Source organism: Oncorhynchus mykiss, chromosome 5 (assembly GCF_057628025.1).
Source record: "Oncorhynchus mykiss isolate SJ-2025 chromosome 5, ASM5762802v1, whole genome shotgun sequence".
NCBI classification, from domain to species: Eukaryota; Metazoa; Chordata; class Actinopteri; order Salmoniformes; family Salmonidae; genus Oncorhynchus; species Oncorhynchus mykiss.
Genome location: NC_143026.1, coordinates 29,136,381 through 29,153,102, shown reverse-complemented (window position 1 = coordinate 29,153,102; position 16,722 = coordinate 29,136,381). Strand labels below are relative to the sequence as shown.

Genomic DNA, 16,722 nt, shown 5'->3' with positions numbered 1-16,722 from the left:
AGCGAGAGAGAGACATTTTCATGAATTCTGATTGTTATGCATCAAGTCTGTAAAAAAAACATTAACACATCCTGAACCCAACCTATGACAGGCAGTGGAAAGTTCAGTAAAAAGGCTAATTTGTGTGGTGACAGACAAGGTTAATATACAAACTTACCCTATTGGCTGTGGGCGGTTGTGGTTGGGCTTTGGTAGTTTCACTGGGACTGCATAGATGTCTGGGTGCTTCTGGGCTATTTCCAGCTACAGTCAGAGATCAGGAGGAAGCCCAGTTAAGTCAAAGCACATACATTAAACTAATAAGGCAACATCCGCACTTGAATATACCTTTGGGTATATGCAATGCAAAGTTGACCAGAATATGACATGATTACACTCAGAATGCATGGTGCTGTAGCTCTATTAGTTTGTTTATGAAGCATTACCATCTATACTTAGTTTCCACTATCAGTAGTACTGACCCGTGCGTGCTCAGCCTCCTGGAGCTCCAGCATCCTCTGGGCTCTGGCCAGGTGGTCCATCTTTTCAAAGGCCTTCACCTTGCCGATGAAGGAGCGGTTGGCCGGGTCCTCTCCCTCCGGGACAGCGTGGTCCTCAGATGACTGGTTGAGTGCCCTCAGAGTAGGCTTAAGGGCCACGGTGGGCTTGAGGGCAACTGGAGGTGGGGCTGGCTTGGTCCCCCCGGCAGTGTCGCTGCTAATGGTGCTACTGGAGTGGGAGTCGTAGCCCCCGCGAGACTGCACCCTCACCTGCTGCAATAGAAGAGGATAGTAACCTTAGTAAGTCTTATAAGTGCAAGATGTGGGTCAGAGTCAGGGTTCAGGGGATTGAGAGGTGATGGTGGGCTTCAAGGGGTCTCACCTTGGGGGGCTCAGGGACGAAGGAGGGGGGTGGACTGGGGTCTCTCAGCCCCTCTCTGCTCCCTGATCTCCTCATATGCAGTATGGGGGCAAGATGGGGTCTCTAGAGAGGGGAGGGATGTACATATACATGTGTCAACAGACATACATGCGCATGTCAACAAAAACCAGACTAGTTCAACACAACTAGTCAAGATATTTGACTGACAATGGGAGATTCACAGATTATTGGAGTATACTTAAAGCTGCAATATGGAATGTTTGGGGCGATCCAAACTCACATAGAAATATCAGTTATAGATCTGTCATTATTAAAAACAAGTACAAAGCGGTAGATCTTTTCTTTGTGTGCTATTTCTATGCTTTCAAGTCTTTAGTTTTTTCATCTTTTACTTTCAGTTTTGTACACCAGCTTCAAACAGTTGAAAATGCAACGTTTTGGTTATGAATAAGATTCCCAGCATTTTTGATGGTACTTATGTCACACACAAATTAGGCCAACTATTAGAATTTTAGCAACCAGGAAATGGCAGAGCAATTTCTGTACAGTGCACCTTTAACAGGGAGGTTGATGGACAGAGAAATGCCAGTCTATCTCGGACACTGAATGAGCGTGATAGTGATTGACAGTAGTAAAGCCCACCTCTGTCAGTACGGGCTCTGAGGAGCGGCTGATTGCCGACACCGGCTGATGGGGCTCGTCCATTGGCTCGTCCAGCTCGTTGTCGGTGTAAGCCCCGCCCTCATCGGCCGTGTCGTCGTAGTCACTGGTCAGCCGGCTGTCCATGCTCAGGTAGTCAGCGCTCATCGCTGACAGGTATGACATGCGGTCGTCATGGATATCCAGGTCCTCCTCCGAGCCGTCCAACTGAGAAACACAGAGACAGAGAGATGCAGGTTGGTGTTTCAGAAGCTTGCGTTTCAGACATAAGGAAGTGGACGGTGGGAAATGTTTCACTTTTAAACTTGGACAAAACAGAGATGCTAGTTCTAGGTCCCAAGAAACAAAGATTAACTTCTGTTTATCTGACAATGATTCTTGATGGTTGTACAGAAGTCTCAAATAAAACTGAAGGACCTCGGCGATACTCTGGACCATGATCTCTCTTTTGACGAACATATCAAGACTGTTTCAAGGACAGCTTTTTCTATCTTCGTAACATTGCAAAAATCTGAAACTTTGCCCAAAAATGCATCCATGCTTTTGTCACTTCTAGATTAAACTACTGCAGTGCTCTACTTTCCGGCTACCCGGAGAAAGCACTAAAGTAACGTTAGTTAGTGCTAAACACAGCTGCTAGAATCTTGACAAGAACCAATACATTTGATCATATTATTCCAGTGCTAGCCTCTCTACACTGGCTTCCTGTAAAGACTAGGGCTGATTTCAAGGTTTTACTGCTAACCTACAAAGCCTTACATGGGCGCAGGCCTCCTTATTGTCCCTAAAATTTCTAAGTAAATAGCTGGAGGCACGGCTTTCTCCGATAGAGCTCCATTTTTATGAAATGTCTGCCTATCCATGTGAGAGATGCAGACTCGGTCTCAACTTTTAAGTCTTTACTGAAGACTCATCTCTTCAGTAGGTCCTATGATTGAGTGTAGTCTGGCCCAGGCGTTTGAAGGTGAACGGAAAGGCTCTGGAGCAGCGAACTGCCCTTGCGTCTCTGTCTGGCCGGTTCCCTTCTCTCCACAAGGATTCTCTGCCTCTAACCCTATTACAGGGGCTGTCACTGGCTTACTAGTGCTCTTCTATCCCGTTCCTAGGAGGGGTGCGTCACTTGAGTGGGTTGAGTCACTGACATGATCTTCCTATCCAGGTTTGGCGCCCCCCTTGGGTTCGTGCCGTGGGGGAGATCTTTGTGGGCTATACTCAGCCTTGTCTCAGGGTAGTAAGTTGGTGGTTTGAAGATAACCCTCTAGTGGTGTGGGGGTTGTACTTTGGCAAAGTGGATTAGGTTATATCCTACTGGTTTGCCCTGTCCGGGGGTATCGTTGGACTGGGCCAGTGTCTCCCGACCCCTCCTGCCTCAATGTCAAAACAAACAGTTTTTTATTTTTTACATTTTTGCTAATTTAAACTGAAATATCACATTTATATAAGTAGTCAGACCCTTTACTCAGTACTTTGAAGAAGCACCTTTGGTAGTGATTACAGCCTCGAGTCTTCTTGGGTGTGATGCTACAAGCTTGGCACAACTGTATTTGGGGAGTTTCTCCCATTCTTCTCTGCAGATCTTAAGCTCTGTCAGGTTGGATGGGGAGCGTCGCTGCACAGCTATTTTCAGGTTCAAGTCTGGGCTCTGGCTGGGCCACTCAAGGACATTCAGAGACCAGTCCAGAACCCACTCCGGCGTTGTCTTGGCTGTGTGCTTAAGGTCGTTGTCCTGTTGGAAGATGAACCTTCACCCCAGTCTGATGTCCTGAGCAGGTTTTCATTAAGGATCTCTGTACTTCGCTCTGTTCATCTTTCCCTCGATCCTGACTAGTCTCCCAGTCCCCCCCGCTGAAAAAACATCCCCCACAGCACGATGCTGCCACCACTATGCTTCACTGTAAGAAGGGTGCTCGGTTTCCTCCAGACGTGACGCCTTGGCATTCAGGTCAAAGAGTTAAACCTTGGCTTCATCAGACCAGAGAATCTTGTTTCTCATGGTCTGAGTCATTATAGTGCCTTTTGGCAAACTCCAAGCAGGTTGTCATGTGCCTTTTACTGAGGAGTGGCTTCTGTCTGACCACTCTACCATAAAGTCCTGATTGGCAGAGTGCTGCAAATATGGTTGTCCTTCTGCAAGGTTATCCCATCTCCACAGATGAACTCTGTTAGAGTGACCATCGGGTTCTTGGTCACCTGGCCGGGTGGCCAGCTCTAGAAAGTCTTGGTGGTTCCAAACGTCTTCCATTTAAGAATGATGGCAGCCACTGTGTTCTTGGGGACCTTCAATGCTGCAGAAATGGTTTGGTACCCTTACCCAGATCAACACAATCCTATCTCTAAGGACAATTCCTTGAACCTCATGGCTTGATTTTTGCTTTGACATGCACTGCCAACTGGGACATATAGACAGGTGTGTGCCTTTCCAAATCAGGTCCAATCAAGATGTAGAAATATCTCAAGGATGATTAAAACCTTTTTGGGATAGGGGGCAGCATTTTCACTTTTTGATGAATAGCATGCCCAGAGTGAACTGCCTCCTACTCTGTCCCAGATGCTAATATATGCATATTATTAGTAGTAGTTGATAGAAAACTCTGAAGTTTCTAAAACTATTTGAATGATGTCTGTGAGTATAACAGAACTTATATGGCAGGCGAAAACCTGAGAAAAATCCAACCAGGAAGTGGGACATCTGAGGTTTGTAGTTTTTCAAAGCTTGGCCTACCGAATACAGTGTCTATGGAGTCAAGTTGCACTTCCTACGGCTTCCACTAGATGTCAACCATCTTTAGAAACTTACTATAAAAGAGGGGCTCATGAGACCTCTGAGTCAGTGGTCTGGCAGAGTGCCTTGGTCTCATGACGTGCGCTCCTGACAGAGTTCTCTCGTTCCAGTGCTTTTCTGAAGACAAAGGAATTCTCCGGTTGGAACATTGATGTTTTATGTTAAAAACATCCTAAAGATTGATTCCATACATCGTTTGGCTTGTTTCTACAACCTGTAACGGAACTTTTTGAGTTTTTTTTCTGAACGAAATGCTCACGCCTCATGAAGATGGATTACTGGGCTGAACACGCTAACAACAAGTGGCTATTTGGACATACATGATGGACTTTATGGAACAAATCAGTCATTTATTGTCGAACTGGGATTCCTGGGAGTGCCTTCTGGTGAAGATCAAAGGTAAGTGAATATTTATGGTGTAATTTCTAACTTTGTTGATTCCAAAATGGCGGACATTCCTCTGGCTGTTTTGGGTTCTGAGCATCGTTCTCAGATTATGCTTTTTCCGTAAAGTTTTTTTTAAATCTGACAGCGGTTGCATTCAGGAGAAGTCTATCTTTAATTCTGTGAATAACACTTGTATCTTTTATCAATGTTTTTTATGAGTATTTCTGCAAAATCACCAGATGTTCTGGAATCAAAACATTACTGCATGTAAGGCGCCAATGTAAACTGAGATTTTTGGATATAAATACGCACATTATGGAACAAAACATACATGTATTGTATAACATGATGTCCTATCAGTGTCATCTGATGAAGATCATCAAAGGTTAGTGATTCATTTTATCCATATTTCTGCCTTTTGTGACTCCTCTCTTTGGCTAGAAAAATGTCTGTGTTTTTTGGACTTGGCTATGATCTAACATAATCATATATTGTGCTTTCGCTGTAAAGCATTTTTGAAATCGGACACGACGGGTAGATTAACAAGATGTGCATCTTTCATTTGCTGTATTGGAATTGTTAAATATGTGAAAGTGACATATTTCAAAAAAATATTTTAGAAATTCGCGCACTGCCTTTTCAGCGGAATGTTATAGAGGGGTTGCGTTAGCGAAACGCTGCCCTAGAAATGTTAATGGAAACAGGATGCACCGGCGCGCAATTTCGAGTCTCATTGCATAGGGTTTGAATACTTATGTAAATAATCTGTTTTTTATTTTTAATACATTGGCAAAAATGTCTAAAAAGCATTTTTCACTTCAACATTATGGGGTATTGTGTGTATATTTATGAGAAAAAAAAAATCATTCAACCAATTTTTGAATAAGACTATCGTAACAAAATGTGGAAAAAGGAGTCTGAATACTTTCCAAATGCACTGTTTATACTGTATACATGTATTATGCACAACCAGAGCTTACCTTGCCCTCACAGACCCACACGGCCCGCTCCTGCTGTGCCCGGATAGAGTCCTTCACACTCCCGTACCACCCATCATTGGCTGAGTTCAGGTCAACGGTCGCTGTGCATGGAAACAAAGCAGAAAGATTGGCGCAATAGCCACCCTGGCTTTCCAACACTGCCACCCTGGCTATCCAACACTGCCACCCTGGCTATCCAACACTGCCACCGGGGACCGCCAGTGTAACTGCAATTAGAGGTCGACCGATTATGATTTTTCAACGCCGATACCGATTATTGGAGGACCAAAAAAAGCAGATTTTTAAAATTAATTTGTAATAATGACAATTACAACAATACTGAATGAACACTTATTTTCACTTAATATAATACATCAATAAAATCAATTTAGCCTCAAATAATGAAACATGTCCAACTTGGTTTAAATAATGCAAAAACAAAGTGTTGGAGAAGAAAGTAAAAGTGCAATATGTAGGGCCTCCCGGGTGGCGCAGTGGTTAAGGGCGCTTACTGCAGCTGTGCCACCAGAGACCCTGGGTTCGCGCCCAGGCTCGGGTGTCGCAACCGGCCGCGTGGGACGGCCGCGTGGGACGACGCACAATTGGCCTAGCGTCGTCCGGGTTAGGGCCGGTAGGGATATCCTTGTCTCATCGTGCACCAGCGACTCCTGTGGCGGGCCGGGCGCAGTGCACGCTAACCAAGGTGTTTCCTCCGACACATTGGTGCGGCTGGCTTCCGGGTTGGCTGCAGTGCGGCTTGGTTGGGTTGCGTATCGGAGGACGCATGACCCTCTGTAGCGATGAGACAAAATAATGTACCCCTTTTTCTCCCCAATTTTGTGGTATCCAATTGTTTTTAGTAGCTACTAAGGGGTACAGTATTTTTTCAGTGCAATATGTGCCAAGAAGTTCTAGGTTGTAGTTATTATAAGAATTAAAGGACTATTTCTCACTATACCATTCTTATTTCATATACCTTTGACTATTGGATGTTCTTATAGGCACTTTAGTATTGCCAGTGTAACAGTATAGCTTCCGTCCCTCTCCTCGCTCCTACCTGGGCTCGAACCAGGAACACATCGACAACAGCCACCCTCGAAGCAGCTTTACCCATGCAGAGCAAGGGGAACAACCACTCCAAGTCTCAGAGCGAGTGACGTTTGAAACGCTATTAGCAAGCACCCCGCTAATTAGCTAGCCATTTCACATCAGTTACACCAGCCTAAGCTTGAAGTCAAAAACTGCACATTGCTTGAAGCACAGCGAAGAGCTGCTGGCAAAACGCTCGAAAGTGCTTTTTGAATGAATGCTTACGAGCCTGCTGCTGCCTACCATCACGCAGTCAGACTGCTCTATCAAATCATAGACTTAATTATAACACAATAACACACAGAAATACGAGCCTTAGGTTATTTATATGGTTGAATCTGGAAACTATTGTCTCAAAAACAAAACTTTTATTCTTTCAGTGAAATACGGAGCGGTTCCGTATTTTATCTAACGGGTGGCATCCATAAGTTAAATATTCCTGTTACATTGCACAACCTTCAATGTTATGTCATAAATTACGTAAAATTCTGGCAAATTATTTTGCCATGAGCCAGGCGGCCCAAACTGCTGCATGCACCCTGACTCTGTTGCAAGAGAAGTGACACAATTGCCCTAGTTAAAAGAAATTCATGTTAGCAACTTGAAATCGGCCCTAATTAATCGACCATTCCGATTAATCGGTCGACCTCTAACTGCAATACTGCTTGCTGTACACTGTACTCTATAATTGAACACATGAATTGGATTGTGGGTTTACTAACGCATTAGTTATAGTTTGTTGACAAAAACGTTAATATGGTGACAACGATGTAGGCAGTGTAACGGTTATGGTATGAGGGTTTGGCTTGAAGAGGTTTTTGTGCCTGGTCACATTCAGCTGTTGTGGTGTGGACTGAAGTCCACAAGCGAAGGGAAAATGTGAGAGGAGGAGAGCGCGTATATGCAAGAAGGAATTATACAACTAGCAAAGTGATGATGCTGTATGTTGTTGCTATGAAAGTGAACTGTGTGTGGGTTTATTCATTCCACCAATTCTGTTGCAAATTTTAAATGGAAGCATACAGGAAAAAAACGGAGGGACCTACCTGAATTTGTCAAATAGAAACTCGTTTTGCAACTGTTTGGACTAATGATGACACCCCTGATCAGTTAGATGAAGGCAAGAGTGTGCAAAGCGGTATGGAGTGCGCAAAGCGGTATTGAATGTTTCACTGTCTGTCACCTTGATTCCTCCAATTTTCTCTCGACCTGTTGTCGTTGTAAACTTCATTCATAGGCTAGGTTGTAGCAACCTCATGATGGGTATAGGGTAAATCTGAGTATCATGTAGCAGCCTAAACCTATCGCTGTTACATTGAGCTGGGTGAATGGAATATGAATGCCAATCATCTAATATGCTGTAAAAGAAATAACACCACACTCATAATTTTTTAAAAATCCTCCCTAATCTCAAACGGCACCGACTGCCACTGGTGTGTGAGTGTGTGTGACTGACCGGTGAAGAGGTGAGAACAGGTCTTCCTCAGTTTGACCGCCTGCTCGTAGAGTTTGCGGGCACTGCGGTTGGAGCCGGGCACCAGGCGGTTCCTCATGGTCTTGACGCCACCCTTGCTGTCCGGGTTGAGGAACACCACGATGGGGTACCACTGGGTATAATTTAGGGTGTCCACCGCCTTGGGAGTTACATCCAGCAGGGCATGGCGGTCCTGGGGAGACAGGGAAGAGTGTCAATGTGAGGGGAGGCTGGAAAAGATGATGACAGTGAAAGAAGAGTAAGGTGAGGTGGAGTATGATGGAATTGAAAATGAGGAATGCAGTGTTCAAAAGAATGAGGAATATTACTATGGTGATGAAGAGGATGGTAATGATCAGTGGTTGTCTTTACCTGTTCTATGATCTGTCGAATGGTATTGAGTCTCACCACACCGGAGGACTTCTCAGTGCCTGCATCCTTGGGCTCAGTCTCTGTGTGGGCAAACAAAAACACATCAGCTTCTCACCAAAGCCACAGACACACACAAACACACACGCTCATAGAAGCAATAAGGCAGAGCTCAATTTAGCTTGCCTGGTCAGCAAAGGGTGAGAAATTTGCATTGAAATTAAAAATGCTAAAATAGAGCGCACCTAACATAAATACAGTGCCTTGCGAAAGTATTCGGCCCTCTTGAACTTTGCGACCTTTTGCCACATTTCAGGATTCAAACATAAAGATATAAAACTGTATTTTTTTGTGAAGAATCAACAACAAGTGGGACACAATCATGAAGTGGAACGACATTTCTTGGATTTTTCAAACTTTTTTAACAAATCAAAAACTGAAAAATTGGGCGTGCAAAATTATTCAGCCCCTTTACTTTCAGTGCAGCAAACTCTCTCCAGAAGTTCAGTGAGGATCTCTGAATGATCCAATGTTGACCTAAATGACTAATGATGATAAATACAATCCACCTGTGTGTAATCAAGTCGTATAAATGCACCTGCACTGTGATAGTCTCAGAGGTCCGTTAAAAGCGCAGAGAGCATCATGCAGAACAAGGAACACACCAGGCAGGTCCGAGATACTGTTGTGAAGAAGTTTAAAGCCGGATTTGGATACAAAAATATTTCCCAAGCTTTAAACATCCCAAGGAGCACTGTGCAAGCGATAATATTGAAATGGAAGGAGTATTAGACCACTGCAAATCTACCAAAACCTGGCCGTCCCTCTAAACTTTCAGCTCATACAAGGAGAAGACTGATCAGAGATGCAGCCAAGAGGCCCATGATCGCTCTGGATGAACTGCAGAGATCTACAGCTGAGGTGGGAGACTCTGTCCATAGGACAACAATCAGTTGTATATTGCACAAATCTGGCCTTTATGGAAGAGTGGCAAGAAGAAAGCCATTTCTTAAAGATATCCATAAAAGTGTTGTTTAAAGTTTGCCACAAGCCACCTGGGAGACACACCAAACATGTGGAAGAAGGTGGTCAGATGAAACCAAAATGGAACTTTTTGGCAACAATGCAAAACGTTATGTTTGGCGTAAAAGCAACACAGCTGAACACACCATCCCCACTGTCAAACATGGTGGTGGCAGCATCATGGTTTGGGCCTGCTTTTCTTCAGCAGGGACAGGGAAGATGGTTAAAATTGATGGGAAGATGGATGGAGCCAAATACAGGACCATTCTGGAAGAAAACCTGATGGAGTCTGCAAAAGACCTGAGACTGGGACGGAGATTTGTCTTCCAACAAGACAATGATCCAAAATATAAAGCAAAATCTACAATGGAATGGTTCAAAAATAAACATATCCAGGTGTTAGAATGGCCAAGTCAAAGTCCAGACCTGAATCCAATCGAGAATCTGTGGAAAGAACTGAAAACTGCTGTTCACAAATGCTCTCCATCCAACCTCACTGAGCTCGAGCTGTTTTGCAAGGAGGAATGGGAAAAAATGTCAGTCTCTCGATGTGCAAAACTGATAGAGACATACCCCAAGCGACTTACAGCTGTAATCGCAGCAAAAGGTGGCGCTACAAAGTATTAACTTAAGGGGGCTGAATAATTTTGCGTGATTGTATTTATCATCATTAGTCATTTAGGTCAACATTGGATCATTCAGAGATCCTCACTGAACTTCTGGAGAGAGTTTGCTGCACTGAAAGTAAAGGGGCTGAATAATTTTGCACGCCCAATTTTTCAGTTTTTGATTTGTTAAAAAAGTTTGAAATATCCAATAAATGTCGTTCCACTTCATGATTGTGTCCCACTTGTTGTTGATTCTTCACAAAAAAATACAGTTTTATATCTTTATGTTTGAAGCCTGAAATGTGGCAAAAGGTCGCAAAGTTCAAGGGGGCCGAATACTTTCGCAAGGCACTGTACATGATGCAAATTCATTCACAAGCATTAGTTAGGAGCACCATACTTACTGGCTATGACAAACTCTTCAGGCAGGTCGTTTCCCAGTTTCTCATTGACTGCGTCTGCGATGGGCCCAAACACAACCACTGGTCTCCTGAAGCCAGCTGAGGATCAACACAGACACACAGTATCTCACATCTGGAATGGACTTCCTACTTGCGGTCTAGTGCAGACCATTATGGGAAAATAAATAATAATTTCAGAAACATTCAGTTGAAGTTATGAAGTTCAAACAAAGGTTTAGTGTTTTGATATGTCCTTTTTGATCTTACTCTGTTCTTTGCAGTCAAGTGGCTCTTAGACCACACCACAACATGAGATAGGAGTCTTCTGCCTTGGGTGACCTACCTTCTCGTAAGACCACCCTCTCATAGGCAGGGAAGCGTGTGGTGACAGAGATGGCAGTCAGGTCCTCTCTGCTCTTACGGAGGTCCTTCTTCTTCACCGCTCTTTGACCTCTCAACCTCCAGAAGTCTCCTCTGTCATTGGCTGTTCCTCTCTGGGCGTTCTGCACATTTGACATTTGTTCAGCCCTGAGAAGAAGAGAACAACATGCATCATAAATTGGCACCAACTACCAATCATTGCACGCACAGACACACACATAATCCTTGACACACATACCAGCACACACACATACCTGCTCTTATTGGGGATGATACCCTTCTCCAGCAGCTGGTTGTCTTTGTCAGTGCGGCTGGCCAGCCAGTTGCCAAGCTTGCCGTCATAGAGTGTGTCCGTCACCTTGAAGATCTCCCCCCGGAAGAAGGGCAGGCTCTGGGGAACCTCTTTCTCATACTCAAAGTGGGTCCTGATGAAGAAAGAGTCCCCCCTACCCGATGCCAGGATGTCCTTATAGACTAGAACAGACAACACACACCACAAACTTCAAATTACTTGACCTGCAACATGACCTGAAATAATATGACTATATGAATATGACTTGCCTTAAAATCTATAGAGTGAAGGCATTGCTCACCATCAGGTTTGCTCTGAGCCAGGATGGTGACATCATCTCCCTTTGGAATCTCCAGCAAGTACAGGACAGCATCCTCACGCACTATGCCCCTGAAGTCCATGTTATTCACCTGGACAAACAGACAAAGACATAACATTAGATCTATCACGTAAAGCACTCATGAACAGACCTAAGGGGTTTCAAATATGACACACATTAAAAACACAGGAGACACACAAACATAATCAGACAAATATTCATATAATGACACAGATCAAACAATGACATTAGACTAAGAGTTAACCCTTCCCCTACCTTCATGATCTGGTCCCCGGTGCGAAGGCCCTCCTGTTCTGCAGGGCTGTCCTCCTGAACGCCTGCAATGAAGATTCCCACATCGTTTCCTCCCGCCAGCCTCAGCCCCACGCTATCTCCCTTCTGGAAACGCACCATCCCCGTGCTGGGGCTGGACAACACATAATACATTTAAGACTAATGACAAGTTAATAACATTTGTACATTTCTATACATAATCTACTTTAGAGTATACTACACTGATGAGTTAACAGAATCGGCACCCTAGACAAATTCTCTGTAGATGAGGAACCAACACATACTGTGCATGTAAAGTCGATGACTCACCCGTATATGTCCTGGTCCTCTATGCTTGGCCTCAGCGGCAGCTTTGGGGAAGCGTGGACTTTTGGGGCAACATTGACTACCGATGCTGTAAAAAGAAAATCCTAGTGAGACAGATCAGTGATTGTGTGCTTCTTTTAGCATTACTATGATGGAGGTGTAAGTAGGGCTGTGACAGTCATGAAGTTTTGTCTGCTGGTTATTGTCATGCAAAAGACTGCCAGCCAGTTTCTCTGTAATTCACCGGTAATTAACATAAAGATGTTGAGCATCGCCAAGCCTCCACCCATACGGCAGGGTAGCCTAGTGGTTAGAGCGTTGGACTAGTAACCGGAAGGTTGTGAGTTCAAACCCCCGAGCTGACAAGGTACAAATCTGTCGTTCTGCCCCTGAACAGGCAGTTAACCCACTGTTCCCAGGCCGTCATTGAAAATAAGAATTTGTTCTTAACTGACTTGCCTGGTTAAATAAAGGTAAAATAAAAAAATAAAAAAATACAAGCCACGGGTGTGCTTTTTGAACATCTACATAAAAAAAATCTAAATAATAAAAAGTAATATACACTATCACAAATCCATTACTTATTTTATGCAGGAATGAAGAAACATTATGATATGATGAACATGTATTTCAGAAGAACAGAATATGAGTTGGCCTACTGAATGTTATCTGGCTATGCACTATGCCATAGCATATCTTGTCTGCTAAATGAACAAGCCTATCAGTCCAGTGTGATTATTTTATATGATTTTATAGTAAGAAGAATATAATTAAACTATGCTGAATAAAATATAAAGGATATTTTTCCCATTCTGGAGCGAGTGAGCATTGAAGCGTAAAAGTGATCATTTGAAACAGGTCCTATACTCTAGATTTATAGTTATTTTGCTCATTTAGTTGTGACGGATACAAACCTTAATGTCTTAGAAATCAAAACATATGGGCTGCATAACGCAACTACAAGCTATTGATGATTTGATATCATAAAAAAATTAAGAAATTGCACTCGGTTTCTTGCTTCAGGCTGCACATGCTGTTCTCACATCAAGAGGTCACATTTTTACCCATCAGACTATTCTCAATTTAATCTTGTCTTGTAAAATTAGTTTTGATATAGAACAGCCCATTATCAAATGGGCAGGGGGAAAAATGACATTTAATGCAGTCAATAGCCAACGGAGGCTGCTTTCCCACCGGTTCGTTCAATCATGCAGGTAGGTTACTCCATTTATTTCACTCCATGCATCAACTCCTGTTTGAGAAGCATGCAGCCTCTTGCTGCGTGACAGGTAATATTCCACCCAAACTCTGTATGCTATTGGCTCTCCAACCCCGTTCCTGCAGCTACCCAGTGCTTAATTTGGGAAACCAAATTAAATATGTTCGGGAACATCAATAGTAGTGTTGGCAGGTAGCCTAGTAGTTAGAGCGTTGGGCCAGTAACCGAAAGGTTGCCGGATCGAAACCCTGAGCTGGGATTTGTCATTCTGCCCCTGAGCAAGGCAGTTAACCCACTGTTCCCCAGGCGCCGAAAACAGATGTCGATTAGGCAGACCCCCCCCCCCCCCCCCCGCACCTCTCTGATTCAGAGGGGTTGGGTTAAATGCGGAAGACACATTTCAGTTGAAGGCATTCAGTTGTACAACTGACTAGGTATCCCTCTAGTAGGTCTAACATGTTTCCACAATAAAACATAATTCAACTCTGCGCTGGAGAAAGGAATTAAAGAGAGCGATGTTAACGCACAGTGGTGAGATATTCTGTAGCTAAAAATGTCATTATTCATTTAATTATGAAAATATAAAAAAATGCCCTATTACTAGGCTACTCCAAATCAAATACACTATAATTGTAGGCTAACTGTTGCCCTGCACAGACCTGGTGGATCTTCAAGGCATTCCTAGTCGATCGCCAAACATTGCTGTTGAAAAGCCAACGATAAATGCTTGCGCTCCTTTATTGTTTGCGTTGTACTGTTAGCGGTAGGTGCACTTGATTCAGAAGCCCTGAGTGTTCCCATTTTGAACCATTTTATTTGTCGGAAGCAAACAAGCTCAAATCACAGCACCTACAAGTTTGATACTAGCCTATGTGAGATTTCATAACTTAAAACCATGACCAGAGAGAGACGTCAAAGAATACAGCAAAGAGCTGCTGTTTTCATGAGTGAGTTAATGTTAAATGTTTTACTTGGCACTGTCAACAGTCTTTATTACAAAAAATAAAAGGCCTTCTCCCTCCCACTTGCTCCGCAACAGCAATGAATGAGTAGCCAAGTGTATCGATAGCCCTGCGTTTGTATTATTATTAGCAGCTCGTCGTGTCTATTTTAATATCAAGGAATATTTCACTTTCTCTGGTCATAGGAACATGAATTTGTGCTTGATGATGCGGTACGACTCAAGTTACGTCATAAGGTGGAAGACTGTGTCCCCTCTCTCTGGTCAGTCTCACCAGAGGAAAGGAATGAGAGAGCAGGGACTTTGAGAGGCTGACCCTTTGCTGCTCTCTCCCTCCCTCCGCAGAGACTAATGCCATGTTCAAAACAACTGGAAACTCAGACATCTCCCGACTTTAGTATATTCAAGACAACTGGGAACTCTGAAAAAAATTGGATTGCCTGGGAAAAACCGTTTTGAGCAGTCGTCCAAATCAGAATTCCAAGACGGAAACTCTGGCACCTTTCTAGAGCTCCGATTTTCGGACTTGAACATCCCGAACAGGTGTCTTAAAAGCACCATTACCATCAAATGCAGGTATCAAATCAAATGCAATGGTCACGTGGAATTTGACTGTGTTTATGACATAACTGCCGGTAATAAGGTACAGCCCTAGGTGTAATTTACCCGATGCTGGTTATATAATAACAGGAAAAAATTAGTATCTATCGTATTCATTTGTTTCAAGGCATTGTAGTTACCTGGGGGCGTTTCTGGGCGGGACTCCTCCCTCTCTGCTTGCAGAGGGGGCGTGTCCTCCATAACTCTATCCGATACTCGTGCTGGCATGGCGAACGGTGTCGGCATGGCGCCCATCTTAGCCAGCCTGCTTGGTGGGTCCTCCCTGATGTTAACGCACACAGAATCCTATGATTCTCAAACTCTACAGCACAGCTACAGTCAAAGTAGACTTTTCTCATAGTGATGGAGTAAAAACAGTAATTCTGTAAATATCTGAACTTGTTACCGGTACATAAGAGTGATCCATAGTGCAGGTGGGACCAGAGGGTGACAGGTTACCTGGGTTTGTCTCTGAGCCTCTCATTGGAGGAATGGGAAGACAGGTCTGAGGTGGGGGCCCGTCGGTCATCCTGTGGCGAGTAGGAGCGGTACGACCCGATCTCTGAGATATCTGGAACACAAAATATCACCAACATCTAGTTCATCTTCAGACAGATCACCCAAGTCATGATTCATACATACAGCCTCAGTGAAACACCAACTCAACTTTTTACCCAAGAAACATGAAACATATTATAAGTAGAGTGAAACAGACACAGCAAACCTCACACAGTTATTACACTGTGGCAGTGATACACAGACATGCACTCCTGTACTCAATAACTTAGCTGCAGTTCCAATCTTAGACAGCACATATGCTACATTTCAGACCATAAGATAATACAACTCTGTCATATTCAATAGGTGGACTATGAGGGGTATTATATTCCCGAGGTAAGTGCTCACACACCACATCCCTGAATGGAACATTGTGGGTGAGAAGCCTCTGGGTCATGTGACATCTCTATACCAATGATCATGTGGAGGGTGAGTAAAGTAAAATAAAATAAAGGATTATCCCAAAAAGGTGGAAAGTGCTTTCTGCGAGAATCAAACAAAAACTAAACAGACATTTCAATAAACCAGACAGGGACAGAACAATGAACAGCAGAAAACGTACATGTTCAAATCAGCAGATTATACAGAAGGTCAATGAAAGAAAAAAGCACGGGGACAGTTCTGAATCTGTCCACATAAAAAGTGTTTTCCTTAAAAAGGAAAGGAGCTGCTGCAACAGAGACAGAGTGGCGGGTCTCTCACCATCGAGCTCAGAGTCACTGTCTACCAGGGGAGGAATCCTGATGAGGACCTGTCTTCTGTCTCTCTGCACCACCAGCTGCAGCTTCCCACGAGACTTCTCGATCAGCTTCCCTGCATCACTCAGAGACAGGTTCTCTGTCACCGTACCATTGATCTGACACAGGGTGAGATGTCAAAGCACATTCACATCTGTAGCCACCTGTCTAAGAGAGTGCTGTCATGCTTTTGGCCAACTCTACACATCATTATTGAAGAGGCAGCAGTGAAACAATACTTCCCCCAGGGCAGAGATAAAACAGTGGTGTGTCTGTGTGAGGCCCTTCCTACCTTCAGTATGATGTCTCCCTCCTGGAGGTTGCCATCCCTGCAGGCCAGACCTGTGCTGGTCATCTCCTTAATGAACAGCTGACTACCCAGATGCAGACCATACTCTATAACAAACACACGTCAACATAA

The 16,722-nt window shown here is 43.9% G+C and overlaps 1 protein-coding gene across 3 annotated transcripts in view; it reads right to left on the bottom strand.

Moving 5' to 3' along the window:
• Positions 1-16,722, bottom strand: part of LOC110523554 (tight junction protein 2) — a 43,329-nt gene that overhangs the window by 1,090 nt on the left and 25,517 nt on the right. For all 3 annotated transcript variants that reach the window (XM_021602350.3, XM_021602349.3, XM_021602346.3), the window contains 17 exons: positions 16,594-16,697; positions 16,267-16,420; positions 15,466-15,577; positions 15,147-15,289; positions 12,230-12,314; positions 11,903-12,053; positions 11,609-11,717; positions 11,270-11,489; positions 10,978-11,162; positions 10,638-10,733; positions 8,606-8,685; positions 8,216-8,426; positions 5,671-5,771; positions 1,504-1,728; positions 862-963; positions 462-752; positions 158-243 (listed from right to left, as the gene is read on the bottom strand). In XM_021602350.3, coding sequence (XP_021458025.2) covers positions 158-243; positions 462-752; positions 862-963; positions 1,504-1,728; positions 5,671-5,771; positions 8,216-8,426; positions 8,606-8,685; positions 10,638-10,733; positions 10,978-11,162; positions 11,270-11,489; positions 11,609-11,717; positions 11,903-12,053; positions 12,230-12,314; positions 15,147-15,289; positions 15,466-15,577; positions 16,267-16,420; positions 16,594-16,697 — 2,455 coding nt within the window. The remainder of the gene's footprint in view (positions 1-157; positions 244-461; positions 753-861; positions 964-1,503; positions 1,729-5,670; positions 5,772-8,215; positions 8,427-8,605; positions 8,686-10,637; positions 10,734-10,977; positions 11,163-11,269; positions 11,490-11,608; positions 11,718-11,902; positions 12,054-12,229; positions 12,315-15,146; positions 15,290-15,465; positions 15,578-16,266; positions 16,421-16,593; positions 16,698-16,722) is intronic.